We start from the raw sequence: 26841 nt of genomic DNA, 5'->3' as shown, positions 1-26841 counted from the left end.
AAGCTTAACTGCGAAGATTGCGATTGTTATTACATTGGTCAAACGGGGCGTAACATAAAAACTAGGTATAAAGAACACATTTCAAAAAATAATTCTGCCTTTTTCAAACATTTAACTGCAATGGGACATAAATCTGATCTTTCTAATATTTCCCTCCTAAAAGACCTAAAGAAATCCAAAAAGATGGACCTGTACGAGGAATATTTTATTAGATCACACTACAAATCTAATCCAGACCTCTTAATTAACGATTATACAGATTTTTTCCAGAATAGATTATTTTCCGAATTCCTTTAATAAATATATTTTGAGTCAAATTTTCCGCTCCTTGCAGGTTTTGTCACCTATCTCAATTTTACTTTTCACCCTCACTAACTCCTTAACGTTAACATCAGATCGTTTCGAAACATGATAGCATGCACACGACTTTCATATGTTAAGGTAATGTTTGTTTTTTAACCTTTTATTATATTAATTAATTTTATACATCACCATATTTCTTGCAACTAATTTACTTTTATTTTTTTAAATTTGAATTTTTTAAAATGTTTTTTAGTTTTTCAATTTCTTCTTCTTTGAACTGTAATTAAAGTCTCTCGACACCTTCATCATGTTTATTTCTCTTAATGCATTGCAACTCTGACGTAACTGACGGTAATTATTAATTTTAAGCTTTTGACTGTAATTTTTAACACCTAATTTAATTACCTTAGTTATACCTGATGACGCTTATATAAGATAAGCGAAACACGTGTTGTATAGATTGAAATAAAATAAATATCATTGTGGAACAAAATATGGGATTTATTCAATTTTTAACTATAGTTTTTCAGAGTCAAATTATAATGGATAGTAGAGGCTAATTACAAAGGATAACAAATTATGTGTGAAGTAAAAAGAACTATTTACAAAATATCATCGGCAAAAGCTGAAAACACCCGTCAAGATATCGCAAGAGTGTTAAAAATAGCTAAACCACCAAAGTCCAGCTTGACGGTTGGTGAACGGAAATCTTTACGTAGTATAAGAGAGTGAACTAACGTAGCCGTCCTGACTGCAGTCAAAGGTAATGCCACCATAGTTATGGACAGAAAGCAATACGAATAGAAGATGAACACTGTATTGGTCCTATTGGACCTATATATGACGAAAATTCATACCAAAAGGATTGCCGATTACGTCCCAGAACTTCTATATGGAACTATTCGAAGAAGCAGCTTTTAACACTAGTCTTTGGAAACCAAAGCTATGGCTACGAAACGTGGATGATACATCTCATCTGACCAGGTACCATTCCTCGATGTATCAGTAACCAGTACCAACAATATATAACTCAGATACAGAGAGTACCGGAAGAAAATACAGACGAAAACATATCACTCAATATAAAAGAGTTGCGAAACGCTGTTCTAAACCACAACATTTTTGTCCCGAATAAGTACTCTAATATAATACTAATTTATGAAAAAATGAATTAATGTTCATGTTGTTAGTTTTGTTCAACGCCTTTTCCGGCATGGAATTTTCATTATTAATAATGTAAAAAACAGAATTTCCGAATATCTTCATATTTATATCTATACATTTTCTACTGAAATAAATTGTTATTGTTGAAAAAATTTGTTCCTGGAAAACGTAAATATCAGAACTATAATAAATTTAATTTTTTATTTATAGCATAAACACCTATATATTAATTTATGTCTTTAATTTGACAATTCTTTCATAAATCTAACCTGTACAAAATTCTTATTCAGTAACAAAAAAATTCTTAGTTCTAAAAATTTTTTGTTGCAAAATTTAAAATGGGTGTTAAATTCGCTGCTGATGACAGTGTCGAGTCGGAATTAATTACGATTTGCCGTCAAGATAAATACGACAGTAATGCGTGGTCTTGGGAAGAAACAATTTTTAAAAATCGTCCTAAATCTAGATCGGCCTTTTTAGCAGAACACGTCGTTTCGTTTAATAAGGTGATAAATGAAGTCGTTAGAAAATCCTTTTTCGGAACATTCCTTCGATATTTTAATCCAACACACGAGCAAAATACAGAAATAAATGGGGACAAATTAGTACTTTTTAATCTTATTTTAAACAGTTTGGAAGTACCTAAAAGAAAATTAGCGGAATCCTATAATAGATTCACGGAAGGATTTGACGAGATGTTTATGAACGCTATAAATCATGTTAATGTTATTGATTTTGATTATCTTTACGAGCAAATTAAAACATTAAGAATCATGTCATATGAGGTATAATTATATTTTATTTTTTGATTGAGTTTTAGACTAGATTTTTTAGATGAATACTTTGGATGGTCGTATAGGTTTATTTAAAAATCTTCAAGTTTTGGTTCTTTCCGGAAACTGGCTAACGGAACCAGAAGGAAAAGTTTTTCCTAGGAAGTTAATCTTTTTGGAATTATTCGCAAACGATGTCTCCCAGTTGGAGAAATTGTGCAAAAAATTGCCAAAAAAGTTAAGGTACCTAGGACTGGGAAGGAATTCCTTAAACGAGGGTATGCTTTATTTTTCTTCAAAAAAATCTTGTTTTGCTTGAACACTAAAAATACCCTACATTAGAGACGATAAATTAAAAGAAGATTTCCGAGTTGAGATGATAAACGGCCGGCTACGGCCAGTTTAATGACTGCGTACAGGTTCATTATCACGTTATTTATCGAATCTGAAAACGTTTAATGGTGCGGTCCGCATTATTGCCGCATATGATTTATTTCGAATGCGAAATTAATGTTTATACGTGGTGTACTTTTACCAGATTCTTCGCACTACGTAATTTCTACTGTTTTATTTCAAATTTCTATTAAATTATTAAAAAAAATTCTTTGTTAGGTAGTATTTTTAAATATAATAAAGAAAATTTATGTTTAGTTAAAAAGCAATTATGAAAAAAAGCACATACAGAGAGAGGTTCGCAACAATTAAATTTAACGTGAAATAAAAACGAAGGGGGATGTGTAACGTCATCTAAAGGTACAAAGGGGGAGTACGTAATATACAACAAATTAAAGAACCGTAAACCGAGAGCCTTTTACGGTTTTAAAAAATTAACGAAATTGCACGGTGGCCCTAGTAAAAAGCCGGTTTTCTCATTTTTGAGGTCCGCAGACCGCACGACACGCGTACACATAATTGCCGGGCATAATTATTTTAAAATACAATGTTTCCCGGGGGGCGGTCGCCCGAAGAGAGTGCTTCTAATTACGTTTGGCCGGGGGAGAAGTTGTAAAAGAGCGTTCCGCAGAGCCCCCACTTGTATAATTTAATAGGTTAAGCTTGTTATGCATTCCGTCATTTTTCAGTGTGCACATTATGCGAGTCCCGCAGGAGTCACAGGGACGTGTACCGCCGACTAAATTGGACCACTCCGGATGGTTTTTTAAGTATCGCATTTCGCGTTAAAACGTGTTTAAAAAAATATTTAAAAACACCTTTTTTTTATATTCAACAATTATGTTCTATTGAAGCCCTAAGCATATATTGAGGGAGAAAGAGAAAAAAAGGAAATGAGTTGTTTTATTAAATTCAAAAAGGAACGTGGACGAACGAGAGAACGGCGATTTGGGAAAATGGAAAAACAAAGAGGGAGTCCTTTCCCCTATCTGTCGAATAAATTATGTACAATCCCGCCAACATTTAATATTTCGCAATTGTGCAACGTCCAGCTCGGGGAGCCGTTCGTGTCACTGTAGATGACGGATAAAAATTTGATAAGGGCAAATTTTACTCGAACGACGGTCCGGCCGAAGTTTCCCCCTTCGACCCTCTCCAGAATCAACCCTACACGTAAATAATCTACGACCTTGGAACCTGTCGCATTCGTCAAATTGTGCATACAATTGTTTTCACGAAAATAAAACTTCCAATTTGTACTATTCTATTAAATTTTATGTAATTTATAAAAAATACATAAAATTGATGAAATACGGTAAGTCTCCACGACATCAGAGATGTTGACAATCCCCTCGTAAGATTTAAGTGCCTCGTAGTTGAGTAGCCGAACATGATTGGTATCAAGGATATACTCCTGACCTATTGCTCATGCTACATGCTATTGCATGTTATAATTATTGCATGTTTTGGATGTCGTCAGATCATATTCTCGTTAGATTAAAGATCAACACTTAAAAACATTTTAAGTATGTTTACACAAGATTTTGAATTATTTATAAATTGCATTTGACCTAAAATTCAGATGCAGAATGCAAATTATTTCGGAGAAACATTTATGGGAATAAATATGTATAGGGATTGAGGAGATAGTGATGGTAATACCAACACCGATGATGTGCATGTACATGAAGAAAGTAATGTTGAAAGTGAATGTGAAGAACTGGTAAACATTGACATCCATTCGTTATATGGCATACACAGGATCTACATTAAATTACATTACATTACATAAATTACACATCGGGTATGTGGACCAACTAACCTTGCATCACACGTCTAAGAACCGACTTACAATTAGATACGACACTTAGATACACCAAGAAATTCTACAATTGAAAAAATAGAATAGAGAATTTAGGGCCAGTGTCGTTTTCTAGGTGTTAGTATAAAATTAAAAGTTTATGTCTTTTATTTTATATAGAATTTAAGTCTAACTAGTTTCGGCCCTGGCCATTTTACAAACGACAGCGGTAGGTAGCGCTAGTTACATAAGGTATTACTATGTTGTATATTTTTATTGAACTAAAAGTAAAACGAGAACTAGAAACATTCTGGTTTAGTCGTGAAAAAACCTTTCAGTTATCAATGTCAACTTTAATTTTATTATTATATTCGGAATCTTCATAAAATAACCTTTAAAGTGAGTCCAAACTTAACGCATTTTTCTCAAAAAACCAAAAAGTTCGAACTTTCAACTTTTTATTTTGACATATTTGATAACTTCATAAAAAATCATTTAAAATGAGTCCAACCTCGACATATTTAACTTTAATATTAATGAAAATACAATCACTTCCGGTTTGAAACGTCAACGTCAATTTTGACATATTTATCTTCATTAAAAAACCTTTAAAATGCATTCAAAGATGACGCATTTATCTCAAAAAACAAAAAAGTTAGAATAAAAAACATTAAACCCTAAGTTAGCAACAATGAAGATACAAATTTAATTTTTAAATATTAATACCAACCTTAATTTTTTATTTTATTTTATTATATTTTTGTTTTGTGTAAAATATTAAGACTTTTTATAAAAATTAAGAATATGTCAAAATGACATTGACATTTCAAACCGGAAGTTGCGTATATCTCGAGTAATATTGGAATTAAACGTACCATGTTTGGACTCATTTTAAAGGATTTTACACGACGCCGACGATTACAAACATGTCAAAATTGAGGTTGACATTTTAAACCTGAAATTAGTTATCATATAATAGAAGTTTTATAACTGAAGTTAATCTAGTGTTAGTCACTTTTCCACACTTTCTTTTTATTTTTAACGTGTTTTTTGTCATTTCACATTGATTTAAAAAAAATCATCGATTTTTAAGCCACATGATGATTCTTGAATTTTTCCCAAGTTTCATAATATTTCTTTTGTTAAAAAAGGTGTGTGCTTAATTTTTAACCTGTAAACTTGTAACACTTCGTACTTAATTTCATTTTACAACTTTTTAAGCTATAATTTTGTAAATTAGTAACTAATAATCTAATTTCGATTTTGATATGTGAACAAAAAGAAATATTAAACAACTTGTTTGTAAAATGGATAAGATGAGAGATGTTAATCTATATGTAGAGTCTCTGAAGGTGGCCAAGGGCCGAAACTGGTTAGACTTAAATTCTATATAAAATAAAAACCAATTTAAAAGTACAAAATCAAACTCTAGAGTATTTTCTTCAAAAATTTTTACAAGAATTAACATCATTTTGTCTCTAGTTTTAGTGATTAAACTTACGCCACGACTTACAGAATCATCCTGTATAATTGTAAAACGTAACGAGTGACCAAACGGCTTTTGTGCTTGTGATAGCTGTCATCAGTGTTCTGTGATAAAAATGGGCAGGCACCAAACAATTTTTAATAGTTTGAGCCTATCTATTCTGAAAAGTCCCGTTTTTCTCAACATAAATATATTCATTTATCGCTTAGTCAAGTGATGCATAACGCGGTCCATGTGATTGTGGCGTGGAAGAACTTAATTTGTTATTTACTTAATAACATGCGAGAAGGGGTTTTTACAATGTTGCTTACGTATCTTTTAATCAAGTTTTTTTACTATTTTTTACTCAATTTAACCCAACCCAACCCATCTTTTCAAAGTGCAGATTTTAACATTAAGACCCGAAAGTTCTATAAAATGTTGGGTATGGAATTTTATGTAGGACTTGGGATACTCCCAAGATACCAATGAAAAGCTGCAGGTTTTCAGCTAGCTTTCCTCGTATATCGCCAAACTCAGAGACAAACCGTTATTATCAATTTTATTTTTATGACGAAATACGTTATCTTATTTATAATTGTTGTGCGCTATAAAAATAGTCTTAATTAAATATGTGATTCATACTGTGGTCCTTTCAATGTTTTGAATGAACGAAGATAAGTTTTTTATGAAATTTTGAAATATAACGACAAAATACACATCATTAAAGAACATTATCCGCGAAAATATAACTCCTCATTTCCGTTTACGGTTTCATGACAGGTTTCATATCTCGTATGAAGGTTTTTCTCCCTTTTCGAGCGCGTTAGGCGCAAATTTTGATCGCGTAGGCGTAATTAGCGTAGCACGAACGGCGTTGTTTCGCATCACCTGTCCGTTTGGTTGGGTTGGGGAGCCGCTACTGTCGGAGGCTTGGCGTCCGGACCACGTTAATTAATATAGCGCGAACGCGAAACGTAGAGAGAACGCACGTTGGTTTTCGCGACGTTTCGGCCACGCCATAGGCGTAGTAGTACATCCGCAGTGTCCGGTGCCGGCACTAAATCATAATATGTTTATACGTTGCGGCGCGTTAATAAGTATTAGCCCGGGAGCCGCCTAACGCCGCCACCATTTGGCGTGGGGTGGTTTGGGGTCTCCACAACGTTTCGAAATGGGGCCCCCTAACCCTTTACGGACGTAATGCTCGGGCGTAAATTTATTATCGCGACCATCGCTTCGGCCCATTAGCGGAACGCGCAGCATCCAGTCTGACTCTGAACACCTCCAAAAAAAAGATAAAAAGAATCTACCACCCTAAGTAACGTATGGGGTTTAATGGGAGATTTCCATACATGTATAGACATTATATTTTTTTTAAGGTGTGAATTGAGTAGTAATAAAACACTTAGTGGTTAGAAATCATCAAGTGCCAAACTGTTACAACTAGTAATTTCAACGTCGTCGGGAAAGGGGAGTGTTTTTCACCCCCCGCTTCTCCGGGTGAAATATTTACCGGTCGTCCGGCTATTAGAGCGTCTCCGCCAGGCGCACTTTCCCATGGAAAATCACCTGTAAAGTGCTCGCATTATATTTATTTTACGGACCGGGGGCCGTTATTAGCTCGAGTCGAACGCCGCACGCTCTCATAAAATATGCATCTCGGCGGCCTCCTGGATTCCGTGACAACCAGACATTCGGATTTGTATTAGATTATCGTCGACGGTGATCAATTCTGAAAACCCTTTTGCCGTCGGTAGATAGTGTAGTACTGCGAACTCATGCGGGGCAAAAGCGTCAACTCAACAACTAACTGACCACTGGGTTGTTGGTCTCTGTTTGGGTGTCCTTTCGGTTGATATTTACATTTTTGGTTTATCGTTTTCGTCACGAATATAACTTACCATATCTAATCAAATAGATCTTGATAAATATAAAATGAAACTTTGATAGAAATACAAGATACGAAAAAAAAGAAAAAAGTAAATAAGTGGAAAGTATATTAAGAAGGAGATGCATATTAACCTTCGGAGTATATGTTACATATGTTACTCGGACATTGTCCGAATTTTTTACCTACAACGCGTTGTGGGTAAGCTTAAATGATTACAACGCGTTCTGAGCAATTTCTTTGGTCATTGAGTACCGGAAAATACTCACAAGGCGTCGGGGGCATTTAGGTTTACTCAATAGCCGAAATTAACCAGTTTTGCGCATTGTGGACACCAAAAAGTATCTAGAACGCGTTGTGAGTATTTAACGTTTACACAAAACACGTTGTGGACACCAAAAAGTATCCACATTGCGTTGTGAGTATTTCACGGTTGCTCACAACGTGTTGTGGCTATTCAATATTTAATCACATTCGATTGTGGACATTTTCAGCCAATAAACATCCCAGGCTAACATTAATGAATATCTATATGTATAGTGTAGACATATAAATCGTTTTTTTAACTTATTGCTTTATTTAAAATTTTTAAACAATTGCATTTTACAAAGCCTTGCTTTGATCCCGATGAAATCATTGCTTCTTGTCGAACTGTCACTTTCTTGTTAGAGACATTAGTTACATTTATAAACTTATTAGGAGCTAGTTGAAATTTATTTCTTGAATATAACTTATTCAGCGTGCCGTTATTAGTCGCAACAGAAAATATATTTGGATGAAGTTCTTCCGTTATAACAGCCAATATATTTCGTCGGTATAATTAATCACAGGTAGATCTCATATTTTGAACTATCAAGACCTTTTAGCAAAGTTTTTAGTACTACGTCCACTGAAAACAAAGACTGCTGAAGAAGTAGCAGATGTCATTTTGGATATATTTTGCTTACTTGGAGCTCCTAACATTCTTCACAGTGACAATGGCTGTGGACGACTAGTCACATCTTAATGTCTATCAAAATATTGTCTCCGACAGAGACTGGTGGAAATCTCTTGTTCGAATTCTCGACCATTTTTCTTGCTTGTTCCTCTAAATCGCGTTTACAGCTTTTTCGAGAACTACTAATCGCTTGTTTATTAGCACAAAGGTGACAAAGGTATATCGGATGCCGGTACAGAAGCACATCCTAAATAAAAAAGTTCTGCGCACTCAACGGAAGATACTTCTTCATTATATTCCTCATTACAGACTGAACAAACTCTGCGATGTTCTTGCACTATCAAAACTGGTGATAAATTTTCATTGATATCTTCGTCTGCTACATTCTCTCTGTTTGATTCGATATTTTGGTTAATTTTGCTCTTCAAGTTCTTCTTCGGTCGTTAAATTTTGAACTATATCACTTGGTAAGCATGAATTCAGGAGTCCAATTTTTTGTGCAATTCCAAACAAAGCTTCGTATGGGCTTCTTTTTATTCCACTATGATAACTCCAATATTTTGAACTTTGAACAAATCGAAGACCAGTTGACCAACTCGTATAATTATTATCTCTCATCCAAGCCACCAAACTATTACGGACATCTTGGTTAGCTTGTTCAACAGAGCCTTGGCTTGGAAGGTCGTCATCAGGCACGACGTCAATTTTGGAAGAATACGTGTTTGAGTTGTAAGAAAGGTCCGGACAAAACAAAAAACCATCAAAGCCAAGTGAAAAATGTTTGTCAAAATCAATAACGGGAATATGAAGAGGAAATAAGTATTTAAATTTGTAAGGTGGTGGACAGTCCAACGAAAATATGTGAACTGTTAAGAGCGACTCAAATCCACATTTATGTTTCTCCTTCTCGTTCCATGAAGAACATTGTTCCCTTTTTTGCTGTATTTTTTTTTTATTATATTTTAATATTTCTTTCCACAATCTCCGGTTTTTTGCTTTATGTTTTACAAAACCACTTTTGACATTTCATTTCCACCTGAACTCAATAACTTTAAATCACCCTTTCACCACCTTACAAATTTAAATACTTATTTCCTCTTCATATTCCCTTTATTGATTTTGACAAACATTTTTCACCTTTTTGTTTTTTACCATAATGGTTCACCGCTGTTGGCTTTGATGGTTTTTTGTTTTGTCCGGACCTTTCTTACAACTCAAACACGTATTCTTCCAAAATTGACGTCGTGCCTGATGAAGACAATAAAATGTCGAAACATGTAGCACCGAACTAATTTAATAAAAAATTTTCATCGTCATTCAAGAATTTTATTTATCTTTCTACGATGAACTTAGAGTCAATCCTAGCCAAAATTGGAAGGTCGTGGTTTTCTGTGTACAATCTTAACGCCATTCCATTTAATGGATAACTCTTTTATTAGCTGAATCAAAATACTCGTTTATAGGAAAAATAAGCTCAAGTATCGAAATAAAAGGAAATTATCAAAAATTTGTCACCTTATTTGAGAATTCACGGCCATTGTCACTATGAAGAATGTTAGGAGCTCCAATTAATCAAAATATATCCAAACTAATATCTGCTACTTCTTCAGCGCTCTTTGTTTTTTGTGGATGCAGTACTATAAACTTTGTTGAATGGTGTTGATAGTTCAAAATATGAGATCTACCTGGGAATAATTATACCAACCTTTTATTTAAACTATTTTCGTTATAGTAATTATTTTACTAGATTTTTTTAACAAATTAATTTAAAAGTGACATAGGTAGTTAGATTAATTAAGTTAAAAAGCAAAATATAATTACAAATTTATTTACTTACTTGACATCGTGAATTGATTTCAGATATCACCATTGGTTTCACGACAGCTCGTTTTCATTTTGCTTTCTTCTTCAGCGCACAACATTGACAGAGGTTTAAATAGATATCAATAATCTGTCGTGTTGTGTTACAATATTTTCGATTTATTTCTTCTCCCATCGCTTTTTCCTTTTTATGACCTAATTTTTGATGTGTATAGTCTAAAATGTCAAATGTTTCCTCGATTCTACAAAAGTATTTTAGTTCGGAGTTTGCTGTTGCCTGAATTAGTTTATCATGATCGCCAATTGTTAGTATATCAAAACGTTTAATGCGGCGATAATCTTGAGAACATAAAGCTATTCTGCGTCTTTTCTTTTCCCTTTCGCCTCTTTTACTTGATTTAATATTGTATTATAACGGTCATTGATCATTAAAGATGACCTGTCAGCTTTAGCATATTTAGCGTATTGCAGTTTCAAATTTTGCTTGCATCGCCATTATATTTACCAATTTTAAGCTGAGAATAACAAAACAGTAGAAACGCGTACTGTAACGGCAAACGACTGCAAAAATGTTTAGAAAGAATTTTGCTAGCTGTAAAATGAAAGCAATCGATTGTGGGTAAACATCGAATAGCCACAACACGTTGTGAGCAACCGTCAAATACTCACAACGCGTTGTAGGTACTTTTTGGTGACCACAATGCGCAAAACTGGTTAATTTCGGCTATTGAGTAAACCTAAATACCCTTAACGCGTTATGAGTATTTTCCGCTACTCAATGACCGAAGAAATTGCTCAGAACGCGTTGTAAACATTTAAGCTTAGCCACAACGCGTTGTAGGTAAAAATTTCGGGTAATGTCATCCAACATATAAGTTGGAAGATACTGTGCATTGAGGGGTCAATTTGACCCCACAAAGAAATATAGGCTAGAAGCGTCAGAACACATTTTTTATTTCATAATTAATAATAACTGGTCGATTACTGGGTAAAACATTTATTTGTTATTCGAAGTTTTCATAACAAGTATTACACATTATAACACTGTGATCTCTACATATAAATCGTTTACAGTTTTTCTGAACACATCTGTTAGCAGTTTTTCTATCTTGTGTTCTGGGGCAAAATGAACAACGGGACCTTTTCTTAGGAGTAACAGTAGCACTAGTATTGGACTGCCTTGATGTACTAGGTGTTTCAATGACACAACGTTTAAAATTGTGTTTCACTGGTTCCTGTAATGTTTGTATTGTACTTCTTCTTTTCATATGTTATTCAAGGAGAATGAAAGCTACAGTTCTTATAAAATGTCGTCTGTAATGTTTTTTATCTTTTATTGCGTCTGGATTTGTGCTGTTGTACAATACTAATGCATTTACCGTACTTATAGGGGGTGTTTTTTTAAGCCAGATAGAACTTACGAAAGGGTTAACTGTTAAACGAACTGTCATACTGCGCTCACTTTTTGATATTTATTATCAGTATACTCTGGCAAATCATCATGAGTAGATTGACACTTGAACACCGCTACCAAATTATCCAGATTTACTTTGAAAATCAGTAATCAATTCCCACAACTTATAGACGACTTCGTGATTTGTATGGCGCACATAATCGTCCATCTGAGCAAGCCATCCGTCGAACTGTGGATAGATTTCATACACCAACACGTAGAAGGAACGTGCGTACTGAAGAAAATTTCGCATCTGTAACCGAAAGTGTGTAAGAAGATCCAACTTTATCGATTCGTTGCCAGTCGCAGGAATTGGGGCTCTGTCCGTCCACTACGTGGAAAATTTTGCGCAACGATCTTGGACTACACCTGTTCCAGGTGGGGCAGGAATTAAAGCCACGAGACCATCATATGCGTCGTTCTTTCGCCGATTGGGCTCTAGAGCAGTTGGTAACTGATCCGATGTTTTATCGCAAAATTGTGTATGCGATGAGGTTCATTTTTGGCTTAATGGGTTTGTCAATAAACAAAATTGCCGCATATGGAGTGAAACCAATCCACAACAGGCCTTACAGACTCCATTACATCCACAAAAATGCACCGTGTGGTGTGGTTTGCTCGCTGATGGCATCATTGGCCTATTTCTTCAAAAATGAAGCCGGAGCTCGCGTTACGGTCAATGGAGATTTTTACCGCACCATAATCAATGATTTTTTGTTTAAAACTATGGATGAGATTGATCTGGGCGAGATGTGGTTTATTTCGAGAAATGGTCCTGTCAATTGGCCTTCAAGGTCATTGATCTTTCGAACAAAAACATTTTTTGGATTAAAATTTAATTCTTTGTGTTATTTTTTTCAATTTAAAGTTCTATCGGGCTTAAAAAAATACCCAGTATTTAACATATGATAGTATATGGAGCAACGAGGAGGTGTTTGCACTGAATATGCACTGCATAACTTATACAGTCTATCAATTCCTCTTTTGGTACTATTATAGAATAATATTTGTTCTGGTTTTTTTTTGTTTCTGGATGTATAGTGGTTGCTCGGTCATGAAATGTACTGAAAAGGACCACGCTTTTATTTATTTTGGGGATGTAAGAAAGCATTTTTGATTGTGGACTAAATCCCTCTATAGTTGAGTGCACAGAACGACGTTTGCTCGGTAAAAAATCAATAGGTATTTCTCTTCTATTCTTTTTTAGTGTTCCCGCAAGGGTAATTTTTTTTCAAGAAGACTTTGTCCTGGAGGAATAGAAGTGTACCAGTTATCAGTGGTTAAATTTCGACCTGTAATATGTATTTGGTTGCGTGATTTCCATAACAACTTTATGGGTCAGATCCTTTGCCACTCCATTGCCTTCCTTACCGGCATATACTTTTCCTCCTAAGAAAAGAAAGGAAACCTAAGAAAAAGATACCGAAAACTTTTATACCGCATTTTGCTGGTTTCTTTGGGAGGTATTGTATAAAACTACACCTACCTCTAAATGGTATCAACATTTCATAGAAAAGTGCATACTCACTTATCGTGTAGTATTTCTTACAATTTTCGACGAAAGGAGTTCAAAAATTTGAAATCGCTGCTAATTTATTGGTAGGATACCTTCCAATTTTATTGTCAAATCTTAAATTGGCCAAAAGGTATACGCAACGTCTTTTAGACATCGTTGCATGGAACATAGGAGGTCCATACTTAGTACTCCATAAGTCATCCAGTGATAAATGAGCGGATCTGAACACACCACATACATAAAGAAGACCAATTATAGCTAAGATTTCTCCTTTGTCTGTTTGTTTTTCATAAGTTTGCAATTTTTTGTTATTTGCAGTTTCTCTGTATTTTCAGGTTGGTAAAGACTACTATGAAATCTATAATATCATCACTGATAAAACATCTCAGTGCGTCAATGGGAGTTTTTACCTCTTTTCCAGCTTGTTTTGCACCAGGTAAATTAGTCACCAAGTTCTTCCAACACACGAGTACATGCGGTTGCTGGAGCCTTCTTATATCATACCACTTGGTTACATTATCTTTTCCTAAGAAATAACTATCACTCTCATCACTTTCTGTCGCATTACCACTTTCTGTATTGTTTTCATCGCTACTCACTTCAATTTCCGATTCTTCACTACCACTACTTTGTGCCTCGATCACTTCTGGCTCAAATTCATCATCGCTCGATAAAATATGTGTAGGTTCTTCGAGAAAATTATTATCTTCCAAAAGAGCCAACAGTTCCGCTTCATTTATACTTTTTCTCGTCATATTTTACTGGCACTAAAAATGACATACATTTTACTAACTATCCAAAGAAAAAAGCACCTAATAATTTACCTCCAGTAATTCTAAAACGTAAAATAATTTTTTTATTGTAAAAGTCAGTAATATATTACGGAACTACACTACTGCACTAACATTTATCTTTGAAATATGTGAAAAACTCGTTTGTTTACAACAGAAATCGTAATTCGGTGATTCCCCAACTAATAAATCTCTCCAGTACACGAAACTGCAACTACAGAGTAATTCTTTTTAGTTTTGTAAACGACTGGAAGATGACACTAACTGGTCTTTTTAATACATACTATGTATACTGAGGTTAGTTTTACATTATATATAACTGATAGTAACTAAATACGCCAAAGCCTATCACTTATAGTAACGTAAGAATACATGGAAGGAAAAGAAGATAAAGAAAAAAATGTTAATTTGTTAGCCAAATTTAGAACGGTGGGGTCATATTGGCCCCATGTATGCACTCCGAAGGATAAAGTGGATAAAAAGCTGTGTTTTAGCTCTAACGTTAAAACTAGTTGTTTGGTCTTATTTTTTTATGCTAATAAAGATAATTTCATGTAATGTGGTAACTTGTTATAACAAATTATGTTTAATAAAATGCAAAAAGACTATTAAATAAAATATCAGGAATAGTTGGATTTAAGCAAATTTATATTTATAATCCTAAAAGTTGTTTCCTTGGGTCATATAATAATCATTTTCTTTACGAATATTTTTCCAACTATTTTCAAGATAAATATAATCGGTAATAAAACAACAAACTTCTTGCTTTGTTAATTTATTCATCGGGACTAGTTTCGGATAATTTAAATTTAGATCGTCAGCCGACCCCGTTCATCATTGTTAACCGTTAAATTATGCAAATTATTGTTATAAATACACTTACTGTCAAAGGTGGAAAAGGAAATGATGGTTATAAATGTGAAACGGCCTAATTAGATTGAGTATCGTGAGCACCATGGATGGACGAATTATCGGTGGAGCCACAAAAAATCCCAAACGATTCTCGAGTGCTTTCCTTTGGTTGTTAGAAGGATGTTCCGACTCCTAAAACAATGTAAATCTTATCCCAGACAGAATACACGACCAACAGCACTAGAAACTTGCTCGGCTTGTAATTACTGTGAATCACAATGAAAAAACTACAAAAACAGTAATTTTTATTACCGTGTTCATAGCGGTAACTTGCTAATTGAACTCGGGAGGTTTTTAATTGTGCGTGTTGTCGACCAATTCTTGATGGTTATTCGTAGCAAACAAAGGATTGACGACATTTTGAGTCCCCATATCTTTTAGGAAATAAAGGGTCATCAGATTTTGTGATAAAAGTAAATTAACACAACGGGGTGTAGCGAGTAACGTTTTACAAAAGACTGTAGTATGGAGAAAATTCAGCAAAATTCGTCTTTCGTCACTTAAATAATATACCAAGCATTCCTCTAATTCGGAAGTGGACCAAAAAGATTTAAAAAATCGGTACAACACTGCAAAAACCAATCTGGACGATCAAAATAATCAAGAATGGATGAAAATGTTAAGAATGTAAGTCGGTGTATTTGTGATGATCCAAACCTTTCAATTCAAAAACGTGCAAGTGCTTGAAACGTGCGTAGATGATTACTTCGTATTTTACACAACGGTCGAAATCTAAAACTCCACGCCTACAAAATCCAGTTGGTGCAAAAATTATAGCTTCAAGATACCTGTTACTGTCTGACTTCGTTAACCAGTCAATTCAACGTATACCAACATCTTGTTTTCGGATGAAGCTAATCATTTATCAAGTATCAGAAATTCGATGCCAGCGCGAGGACTTATGTGAATTCAAAAGATTATGTGGAGATGTAAATAAACTGCATAACTTGGCTATAATCGAAGAACATGGTTTCAGGAGGACGGATTTAGCGTCATATACGTCCAAGACGTCTGTGATACGAATTCATAAGTCATAAGAAATGAATGTCACATATGCGAGGATTTGTTTAGGAATATGAAAATAATCTTTATGTAGTGATAATGTAAACTTTGTGCAGAATTGTCTCGATGCAAGTTTAATGGAGATTAAGTCTCCAATCATAATAAGTCATCAATAAGCAAGTATCATAACGATGCAAAATAGTCTTACTGAAGCTGTAATTAATCTCCAATCCTGGATATAGTTTTGATGACTTTATGTAGAGACAATGTAAACATTCTACGGAATTGTGTCAATGAAAATTTGATGGAGACCTGGTGGACAGTTAAAGCATCGAGGTGTATTGTATCTATCAAGTTAGAGGTATGACGTTGATTTGACACAGACTGCAAAACCTTTAATCAGTTAAATAAGAATTGTGTGAAGATTTTTTTCAATTTTAGAGAAGTTTTAAAAGTCTCCTCTATACAGTGTTGATGCAGATTTCATGCAATCTTGACTGTGTACAGATTCGACTTAACAGAAATATATTGTAGACTTGATACCAAGCTGAGCTCTATACGGAGTTCTATACAGGCCTTATAAGGTATGAAGCGGATTTGATAGAGGCTTAATACATTTATTAAGTTAGAAGTCATGATGGAGATTTGATGCAAAACCTAAAGACATGATACAGTTTAGTGAGGATGCATAAAAACAGGATTTTAACATATTAGATATACAAGAATCCGAAGGCAGATAGAATAATCTCCTTTAAAGAAAACTGAGCAATAACTAAGTTTTTTTTCGAGAGTTTCCCTAAATGTAATGATGAGGTAGTTTATTTGTATTACTATTACCAAAGGTCGCAAAGTTGGTTATTGTCAATCGATACTGCATCACGAAACAAAATACATATGCGGAAAATAAGAAGGACGTGAGCGCGAAATCACGCCTTGGGAACAGCCAAACAACAAAAGATAATAATATAAAATAATGTAAGCAAAAGATAATAGGTTGAAACCCTTATTAAGAAGAAAAATTATGACGGATGTATATAGGTCTGCGATTTTTGAAGCAAATATGTGAGAGTACATAAAATATCGACAATTGGAGACTATATTATAAAAATCTATAATACATTTACTTTTAAAATTGAAGAAAACAACAAAATTATGGTATTCAAAATAAAATTGTAAGAATATTTCGTATCCAAAATAGAAACGTTACCTACGGTGGATATAAATTTTTGACGACGCCACAAGGAAATTTATCCATGGAACAATTTGTCAGGTAAATTAAAGGACAAAGACGACAATGTGAGTTGGGATCTGATAAACTAACAACGAAATTAAAGTTAACAATGTTGATAATTGGAAGCAACGATAAATCTATAAAAGAAAAACATTGGAAAAAGCGATTGATTGTTGTGTAATAACGGAGGCATCCAGAAAGCAGCTTAAAGACATTGAAAAACATCCTATGGAGCCAAATAAGAAAATATCAACGATTGATGCTGTAAGGATACATTGAAAAAAATAAAAAAAAAATCGTGACAGGAAGAGGATTCAAATTTATGGAGCCATATTTACGAAATAAATAACATCGATAATGACAAAGTATTGATTAGTATAAATAATAAGAATAAATAATTTTATTACTGGTTTAAACATAATTAATATTTTATTAATTAAAATTCCAACTAGATACTGCAAAATTGTTTGAACAATTAACTTTAATTTGTGAACAAATTAAAACAGAATTAAAACAAATTATTATCGGAAGAAGGCAAAGAGGATATTTATTTATGCTTGTTAGCATATGGAATTACACTAATAAATAACACAGGATATACACCGGTATAAGTATTAATGTTGTGACAAATCAGAGACATTAATAAATGATAAATACACAGAAATATTAAATAATCATACATTAGAATGAATACAAGTTTTAACAAAACATGTAAAGATAGGGTCAACAAATGTGTTAGTCATAAAATGATTTACTATTTTACTTTATATTTTTCGTTAAATTACTATCACACTTTAAAGTGTTTGTCTAAAGTTGCCGCAGTTTTCTGAGGTAATTTTATGCTCTCTACCTCTCAAGTAATTCCTAGATGGTTATCCTAAATGGAATAATATTATTGTTCAATACAGTAATTCAATATTTAGTTGACGTTTAGTAGTTCTATAGTTAACATGTTAAAGGATGAAGCTATTTGTGTGGCCATTGCACTAGCTGTTTGTATAAAAAATGAATTGAGGTAAAAACGGGAGATGCTATTTCTTCAAGCCAGTGTTTATTTATGATATCCTTTGCTGCTGAAAATAGCTTTGGTATAATTGTTATAAAAATGTATACACTTGTCACTATTTTAGCAATATTATAATATTCCCATACATTAGGTCAACCAAACATGTAAACAGTATACCTGATCAACCGTCAGGTGTACTATTCATTGATAAATCTCATAGCGGTTGTATGAAGTCAAGTATTTTTGTTAGTGAGGTAAATAATAAAGTACTCAATGTTGAAAGATTTAAATGAATTGAAAAGTGTGTACTAGTAATCATTGAAAATGCAAAACATAGCCAAGGTCTGGATGATTCAGCAAAAAGTGATGATGTTCACATTTCATAAGAATTGCATAACCAAATGCGGATGATAATATACACACGTTCGAAATTATGCACGAATGCATTGCAATTGTTACGAAAACAAGAGATCTCTTACTGACTCGACTGATTTTGTGATTGACGATAAAAATGTGTCATTTCTCGATTTGTAAGCTATACTACCGATGTCTAGATAGAGTAAGGGGGAATAACAATCACAGTCCTCTTAAAACGCACTGTAAAGTAAGAATCAAGAGGATTCATCCTTGATAGTAGTCCTATGTTTTAGGGGGGAAAACGATGAATGTCCGTAGCGCAAAGTTTAGTCCGTATACGTATTAGGGTGTTCTTAACTTAATCTTAAATAACCCAAAGTTGGTAAAAGGACTGGTAACAATAGACGGCTACTTCAGTGAAAGTGACGAAAACAACGATAACAATGCTTATCGTCAGTCTATAAAAAAACGGAAAATACGTGGCTAAATGAAACACATTATGAAGAAATTCAAGCATGTGTCATATGAGAAAGTTAACAGTTATAACTTTATAACTGTTGGCGATTGAAATGTTTTTACTACGTTATTATGAAAATCTCAGATAGGGAGAAAGATGAAGCCCAAACGGAGCCAGAAGAAAAGAAACAGCAATAAGCTAAAAAGGTTTATTTAAAAGAAACTAAATTTGTGAAAGGAAGTAGTTCTAGAACTTGGGCACATTTCTCTGGTTGGATTCATCAGCATAGAGTAGCACACTTAATATGCGATCTTTCTTGTATCGGTTGAAGGTGAAAAAAAAAAATTACGAAAAGTACAAGTATGTTATGAAACATTTTTGTCTGTACAGGGTGATTCAGATTTTAATCTAGAAACTTTACTAGAACGTAGCACTGCCAAAATAACACAAGTTGTTTACATAAACATACGGTTGCAACTCTTTTGTTCTCGAGCTATGAGCAATCAATATTTACCTTTTATTTTGTATGTCGGCTATAAGTAAACCGAATAATTTGAAATTTCGTATATATTTACTATTGGTTAACATCTTACTTTCAAGCATACCGTAAACTGCTTTAGCGCTCTCTAAGAGGATGAAATTCACAACCCAAAGGAAGATGGGTGTCACCAACACACAAACGAGTTAAACGTTTGAACAGACCATATAAACACCATTATGATACTATCACTCTTGTTATAGATTTGATCAAATCTTTGAAACCTCGTAAGTCAAACTACTTCCTTAAAGATATGACTAAGGTTTCTTTACCATAATATTCCATAACTTTTTATAGATCTCTAATATTACTTTTCTTCCTCTTTAACCCATATATTTAATCTCAGTAATCATTTTGTTTTTTATGTAGATATCTTCAGCGTATGTATTTCTTTCTCAAATTCATTGTATATATCTTACATTTTTCATATTCATACCCTTCTTCTTGATTTCTGTTATTTTTGTTTCCAATATTTCGTATTCACCAATATTTCTCCTTTTTTTTTTTTTTTTTTTGATGTATGGTATTAGATCTCCGGTGTTTTCAGTTCCTATTTGCTTTAATGCTCTATTCTATACTATAGAGTCTGTAGGATAGTACATATTTGGTTTTCCTCAATTCCACTTTCCATCCTACAGCCGAAATTTTTCCATACCTTCCTTTCTCGTTCCATCACCAGTAGTTTTAGATTTCTTCATTTTTTTAACAGATAAAATCTCATATGCGTACGCCGTTGTTTCCGTTAAATATTTTTTTCATTCCGCTTTCTTTATTTTGGCACAACTTTTAATTTTTTTTTTTTGATCACCATGATGTTTGTTTTTCACCTTTTATCTTATTGATACCACATTCTACTTTATCTGTCTCGATTACAATGTTTTAAAATCTCTTCCCCATACCAGCCACAGTTTCATCAACTTATATAGCTTTCATCCTTTCGAATTTTTCTGTTAATCCTGTTTGGTACTTTATGGCAAACTCAGGATTCCCTAACTTCTTGGATATATCCAAGATATTCTTTGATAAACTTTTTCCCTCCATTCTCAGCACAAGTTCCGCTCTTATAACCGTCGCTGTCTGAAAAATTTTGAGTATCTTGCAATAGATCTTATTACTATTTTGTACCCTCACGACGTGTTATTGCGGTATACGTTTTTGCATTTTACACGTGAAACATAAGGAAAAATAGGCTTTGTTTGCTGTGATTATTCTTCTGCGGATTTCTCCTTCTTCGGTGCCAGCTGAATTCAGTTCCACTCCTACGTATATGAAGGGAATCCACTGTCTCCAGATTGTCTTCTAATGTGATGAATTTTGTGTTGGTATTTTTGTTTTACTCCTATAAATCTACAGTCCGCTACAAACAAAACACAAGTTTGCCATGTAGTTTTAATTATGAGTTTGCTTGTTTTGCCATATCCCTCCTACGGCTCGTGATATAAATGTCATCACAGAGACAACCAGTTGTTGGATCTTGTTGTTAACAGGCTTTCCTTTCCGATGTCTACATGCCTTACTATGATCTTTTGTACCTTGTGCACAGAAGAGATGTAACGCTTTTTTTTCAATACTTGTGGATTATTCCTATACTTTCCTTATCAGTGCAAGGATAGATTTTGTTAGGTGTTGACATTTTTTAATTCTTTAGAGCCTTGATTTGTTCGACTTCTTCTAGTGTTAGAAGGGTCTATCCCTTCTTTCTCCTCACAACTCTGATTTATATCTTGTCTGATTTCAGCTTATGTTACAAGTAATGTTTGGAAAAATAGTTTTCAGATGTCTTTTATCTTTTGAATTTTACTTTCAATTTGTCCCCTTTCGCCTCTATAGATATTAGCTCTGGATTTGCATCCCTCTTTGCTGTATTTCAAGAATCTGTACACAGGAAAAAATCGTGTCGTGTAAAAATTTTAGAGTAGTTGGTAAAAAGAATTAGAGTAAAAATTGTAATATCACATGGTAAAAATAACTCTAATGTACACTATATTTAATATTAATATAGAGTTCATATATTATTCACTTAATAGAGTAGTTTTTACAGTTCTCTAAAGGAGAGTTCTTTTTTACTTATGTTAGTGAAGTTATGTAATATATAAAACATTAAATTTTACACTAAACGTGTACTTTTCCTTCGGGTACTTCGTAGGCTCCGCACTATTTTGCGCGGGATTACTCGTCGGTACCACGTGATCAACATGTGGTGTGATACAGCTAAAATTTAACGGTCATCTACTAAACGAGTCGGAACTCGATAGCGTCTCGAGACCTGATTTACGCGATATAGAAAGAAGGAACGATTATTTTTATTTTAAATATGTTTGCCAAAATAAAACATTCATGATGTGAAATTAGTGGAACTTCCGGAAGATTTTACATACAAGTTCCTTGTGAAGATTGGTAAGTATGTGCAACTTGGTGCAACTATACATATAGGAAACTTATAGAAGACTCATTAGATGGAGTTTTGATGGTGACTCGGTGGAAACTTTAAAATGAATTAAGTATTATATATGTTATATATGTATATAAACAGAATTTAATTTTTTTAAATTTAAGTATATACAATATATTAAAAGTAAAAATAAAAACAAATATTTTATAATTTTGATTTTTATTAGAACCGTAAAACTTCCCTAAAAATACTCCACTTCCTATTAAAAATTAACACTAATAAGTGGAAGATACACACTATTTAGTGATATTTTGTCAATTAATAGAGTAAAATTAGAGCGAATTTTTAATAATTTACACTGATTAGATTAGAAATGTATCTAATTAGAGTCACGACAACATCTAGTTAGATTACATATAATACACTGTTATAGAGTAACGATTTTACACTATTTAGTAAACACCATCTTCTCACTATTTAGTGTAAATTTTTAATCTATTCACCTACACTATATAGTGCAAAAAAATAACTCTAAATAAATTGGACCGATCTGAACCATGTTTTAGAGTTGATTTTTACTCTATATTTTTTCCTGTGTATGCACCTTTTGAGTCAATATTTTTGAACTCCTCTTCCATTTTTTGCAATGAGGTCGTTCCCATATTTCTTTTTCTTCTTTCTGCACATTTTATCTGCTTTTTTTGACTGTCTCGAATTTACATTTTCTTTCTCTTATTTTTCTTGCCATGTAGTTCTTATACTATTTATACCTTCTTCGAACTAGGTAGTGATGTCAATATGGCTTTATAGATACTCTGGTGTGGGAAACACGTAGAGTTTACTCCTATGTTTTTACTAGTGACAAAGTTAATTAGGCATTTTCCGTTCCCAATAGTTTTAGCATGCAACAAGTACCCTCCTATTGTTTCTCTGAACTGTTCGTTTTCGCCTATTTTGACGTTCATACAATCCATGATAATTTCGATATCATTTTTTGGTGATTTATCATATATTTCGTCTAATAACTGATACAATGGTTCCTGCGTCTCTTCCTCCTGTTCTTTTGTGAGGAAGTGTACGTTTATCAATGTTAAGGTCGGAACTGGGTCCTTTTTTACGGAAATGGGTAGTTAACCCATTGTCTAACGCTCCTGCTTTGTCCAGGCTTGGGACCGGCAACGATGGTTTCTGACCTACTTAATCCACGCAGTCAGCGGCGGAGCTCATATATCTAATATGATTAATGGATTTTTCCCTCTCCGTACCATATCTCAACTGTGTCTGTGTATATTTTTACTTTCTAAATATGTATTAATTGTTTCTCACATCCACTTCATGAATTCCCACCACCCCTTTATATCTCTTCTCTACCCTACTGTTAAAATCTTTCAAAATGTATATTTCACTTTCTCCACAGCTTCCATCAAATCTTACTAAAACTCATTTTTGTTTTCTGCCTTATCATCCAGCATTTGGTCCATATACCGTTATTGTAGTTTTCTCATCCTTTCCTTGTCTCATTACTACTATTAATATTCTTTCTGGACATACCCTCCAGTCATTTATGTTGTATTCATATTTATATCACATAGTGGATGCCCTCTATTCTTGTTTTACTCTGCTAAATATTAAAATATGGTTTTTTTCCCATATTTACCAGTCTTGCTCTACATTTTGGTCTCCTCTAAAGCCTACTCCGGTATCTTCAAATTCCTTCATCAAGATTTATGTCTTATTTTAATTTGTTTCCTCAAATCTGTATGTTTTCAATCAGTGTTTTTTTGTATTAGTATTTCGTATGGAATATTTAACTTGGTACTTTATTGTGATAATTTGTGTGTATTTATTTATTTCTAGAAGTTTTGGTTCGATTCCTTTCTGTATATATTTGCAGTTATGGGAATAAATATTTATTTTTAAATAGTTTTTTTAGAATTGGTTTTGATTTAATAAAAAAGAATAAGTAAATTTCAATTCATTTTTTTGAAAACTATTTTCCTTTTTTTTATCATAAATTTATTTAATAGTAACCATCCAATTACAAATTCGATTTCGTCCAAGTGAATTGAATTGGTTCCAATTTAATTATCTATCTAGTATTCGAATCAGATAGATGATGATCATATTGCTTTGTCAGCGCGATCTCTCACTCTCTCTCTTCCGGAAATTGTGAAATGCCCATTTGACCGTTAGGCCGTGTCGAAGTAGTCGAAGTGTAGAAATAGGAACGCAAAGCAAAACATAAAAAAAATGTAGTCTGATGAGGAGAGTTGAACTCTTTGGTAGTCTTTTCTCTCCATCTCCATAGAGCGTAACATGGGCGATGGCCGTGCAGGTGTCGTTGGTGTGGCCGGCGGCCGTCGCAACTCTTGATTAACGCCGACCATAAATCAGGAATCATTAGATGACAAGCCAATTATATACATCACGGACCCGGCGGGAGAAAACCGCGCGAAATGACACCGTCCGTAGTGTGCCATTTATCATATCTGTCCCGAAGACAGTTGTTATACCACGAGTAATAATTGCAAGATCACCCTCAACATTTCTTTGTCTTTTTATTACTTCTACATTTTCTGCTTTATGAATTAAATAAAACAAATCTTTATTTTAGATTCTGGTTTCCATCACGTATTTCGAAGCAAAAACTTTAATAATTTAAGATGTATAGATTTCTCGAACAACGACATCTATGATTTAAGAGGTGTGGTGAGAAGTTTAATCGACCTCAATAACTTAAAAGGTTTGTCATTAGAGGGCAATCCATGTTGGGTGAGTTTACAGTTACAGCTTTTTAAAGAAAGATATCTGCTTATTAATAGCTTAGAGTAATTTTTTTTAACGAATAATTTTTAGGCGCTTCCCAATTACAAACAATTGATTTTAAAAAAATTACAGTCATTGTTATTTTTGGATAATACAGAAATTTTAGAAACAGATAAAGCAACTGACGATGTTGGAGGTGGATTCGAATTTATGAACCTCGATAGTAATAAACCAGCGTTAATTTTTAACTGTTTTAGAATAATTAGTTTACCACCACCTCCAAAACAAGTAATCAACATTTTGAATTCTCTAAATGACAATTAAGCACTTTAGATTAATTTTTTCGTTATTTTATTAGAAAGGAATCCAACATTTTTTTCATATCGAAATAAATCTTCCTTTACTCGAAGAACTAAATATTCCCGATAATGTTGAAGAAATAGATGAAGGAGAACCAACAGATAAAAAATCGAAAAAAGGTGAGAAAAAGAAAAAAGAAAAAAAAGGAAAAAAGGGAAAAGAACCCAGTGTTTATGATGCACCGAATGAAAAAGAAATAAAGAATAACCCAAATTTCAAAACTGAAAGACAAACATACAATAAAATGATTGAATTTCCGGAATTAACAATAGAATCACCAGAAGATGATTTAAAAGCAATTAGAGATTGTTTCCGAAGTAAGATTAACATTAAAATTATTTACCAACAAATTCAACCACCACAAAAACCTAAAAAAGAGAAGAAAGGTAAAAAAGATAAGAAAAATAAAAAAGATAAGAAAGGTAAAGATGACAACCCAAGTGAAAAAGTTATAGAAACTCCAATCATTAAAAAAGAACCCACAGAAACAGTTTTAAAACGGATTACGATCGGTAATTTCTTTTGCGACCTCCATCCGGTCAATTGGAGTGATGATTCCGTTGATTTTTATTGGACCAACCATCCTCATGTTGATCCAGTTGCGATCCCGGTTGAAGGGTCTTTAAAAGCATTAAATTATCAAGCAAAAGGTGGGAAAGGTAAAGAAAAAGAGCCGAAAAAGGAAAAACCAGATAAAAAAGGGAAAGGTGCAGATAAAGTGGATGATGAAATAAAGCCTGAAGATGTCCCACCACCAAGTAGTAGACTAAAAATAAGCAAAATTGATGAAATTCCACCGATAGGATTTCCTAAAACTATTACGTGTCAAGTTGGTTTTGGTTTAAGAAGATGTTAAACTTTGTTATTGTATATTATTGTATTTAATAAAAAATTAAATAATTTAAATCTGTGTACAAAATTAACTGAAACCACTGCATTTTTTATATTTAAAGATCGTCTTTAAGTTTATAAAAATAAACTTATATAAATCACAATTAGATGATATGATCGAATTTTAGTGTAAATTCGTAAGTAAAATTCTTCTACGGTACGGTAGGTTAGTAGGTACGGTTGTTACTGGTTTGCAATAAGTCATGGATGGTCATCGAATTGATCAAACCAAAGAAATGCAGTTTTAGACAAACGTTGAGAAAATATATCTTTGTCATCTGTTGTTCCCTTTTACAGCTACTGAAATATCTGTGTCAAAGAGCAAACTTTGACATAGATATAAGAAAAAGTGTCGTCGTCATATTCTTCATCAATATCTTGTTTTCTTAAACTTTAAGTAAAACGGCTGCAAATGCTAAATTTATACGATGTGCCAAGCATTACTTGTGTTCAATAATTGTTATTTGTCCTAGATTAATCATTACTGCTAATTAGTGATATTGTGATTCAGTACCTAGACCGCAGATTTCCAGACAAATGGTTCTGTAGGTGGTGTCCGAGATTCCCCGATTTAATGACACTTAATAATTTTCTTTGGAATATTTTAAAGATCTTCCAATA

The 26841-nt window shown here is 33.3% G+C and overlaps 1 protein-coding gene across 1 annotated transcript; it reads left to right on the top strand.

Moving 5' to 3' along the window:
• Positions 1 to 1702: 1702 nt before the first annotated feature.
• On the top strand, positions 1703 to 26235 carry LOC111422703 (uncharacterized). The gene is made up of 5 exons (XM_023055919.2): positions 1703 to 2252; positions 2302 to 2518; positions 24818 to 24975; positions 25060 to 25257; positions 25328 to 26235. Exons 1-5 carry the CDS (start codon positions 1806 to 1808, stop codon positions 26183 to 26185), a joined length of 1878 nt encoding a protein of 625 aa, XP_022911687.2. The 5' UTR covers positions 1703 to 1805; the 3' UTR covers positions 26186 to 26235.
• Positions 26236 to 26841: the final 606 nt, after the last annotated feature.

This window comes from Onthophagus taurus, chromosome 6 (genome assembly GCF_036711975.1).
Source record: "Onthophagus taurus isolate NC chromosome 6, IU_Otau_3.0, whole genome shotgun sequence".
Classification (NCBI taxonomy): Eukaryota; Metazoa; Arthropoda; class Insecta; order Coleoptera; family Scarabaeidae; genus Onthophagus; species Onthophagus taurus.
This window is presented reverse-complemented; position numbering and strand designations above follow the sequence as displayed.

Coding starts and splice junctions, on each gene's coding strand:
- LOC111422703 (XM_023055919.2), top strand. CDS start 1,806: ATGGGTGTTAAATTCGCTGCTGATGACAGTGTCGAGTCGGAATTAATT. Junction 24,976..25,059: donor TAGAGGGCAATCCATGTTGG/GTGAGTTTACAG, acceptor AATAATTTTTAG/GCGCTTCCCAATTACAAACA. Junction 25,258..25,327: donor TACCACCACCTCCAAAACAA/GTAATCAACATT, acceptor TTATTTTATTAG/AAAGGAATCCAACATTTTTT.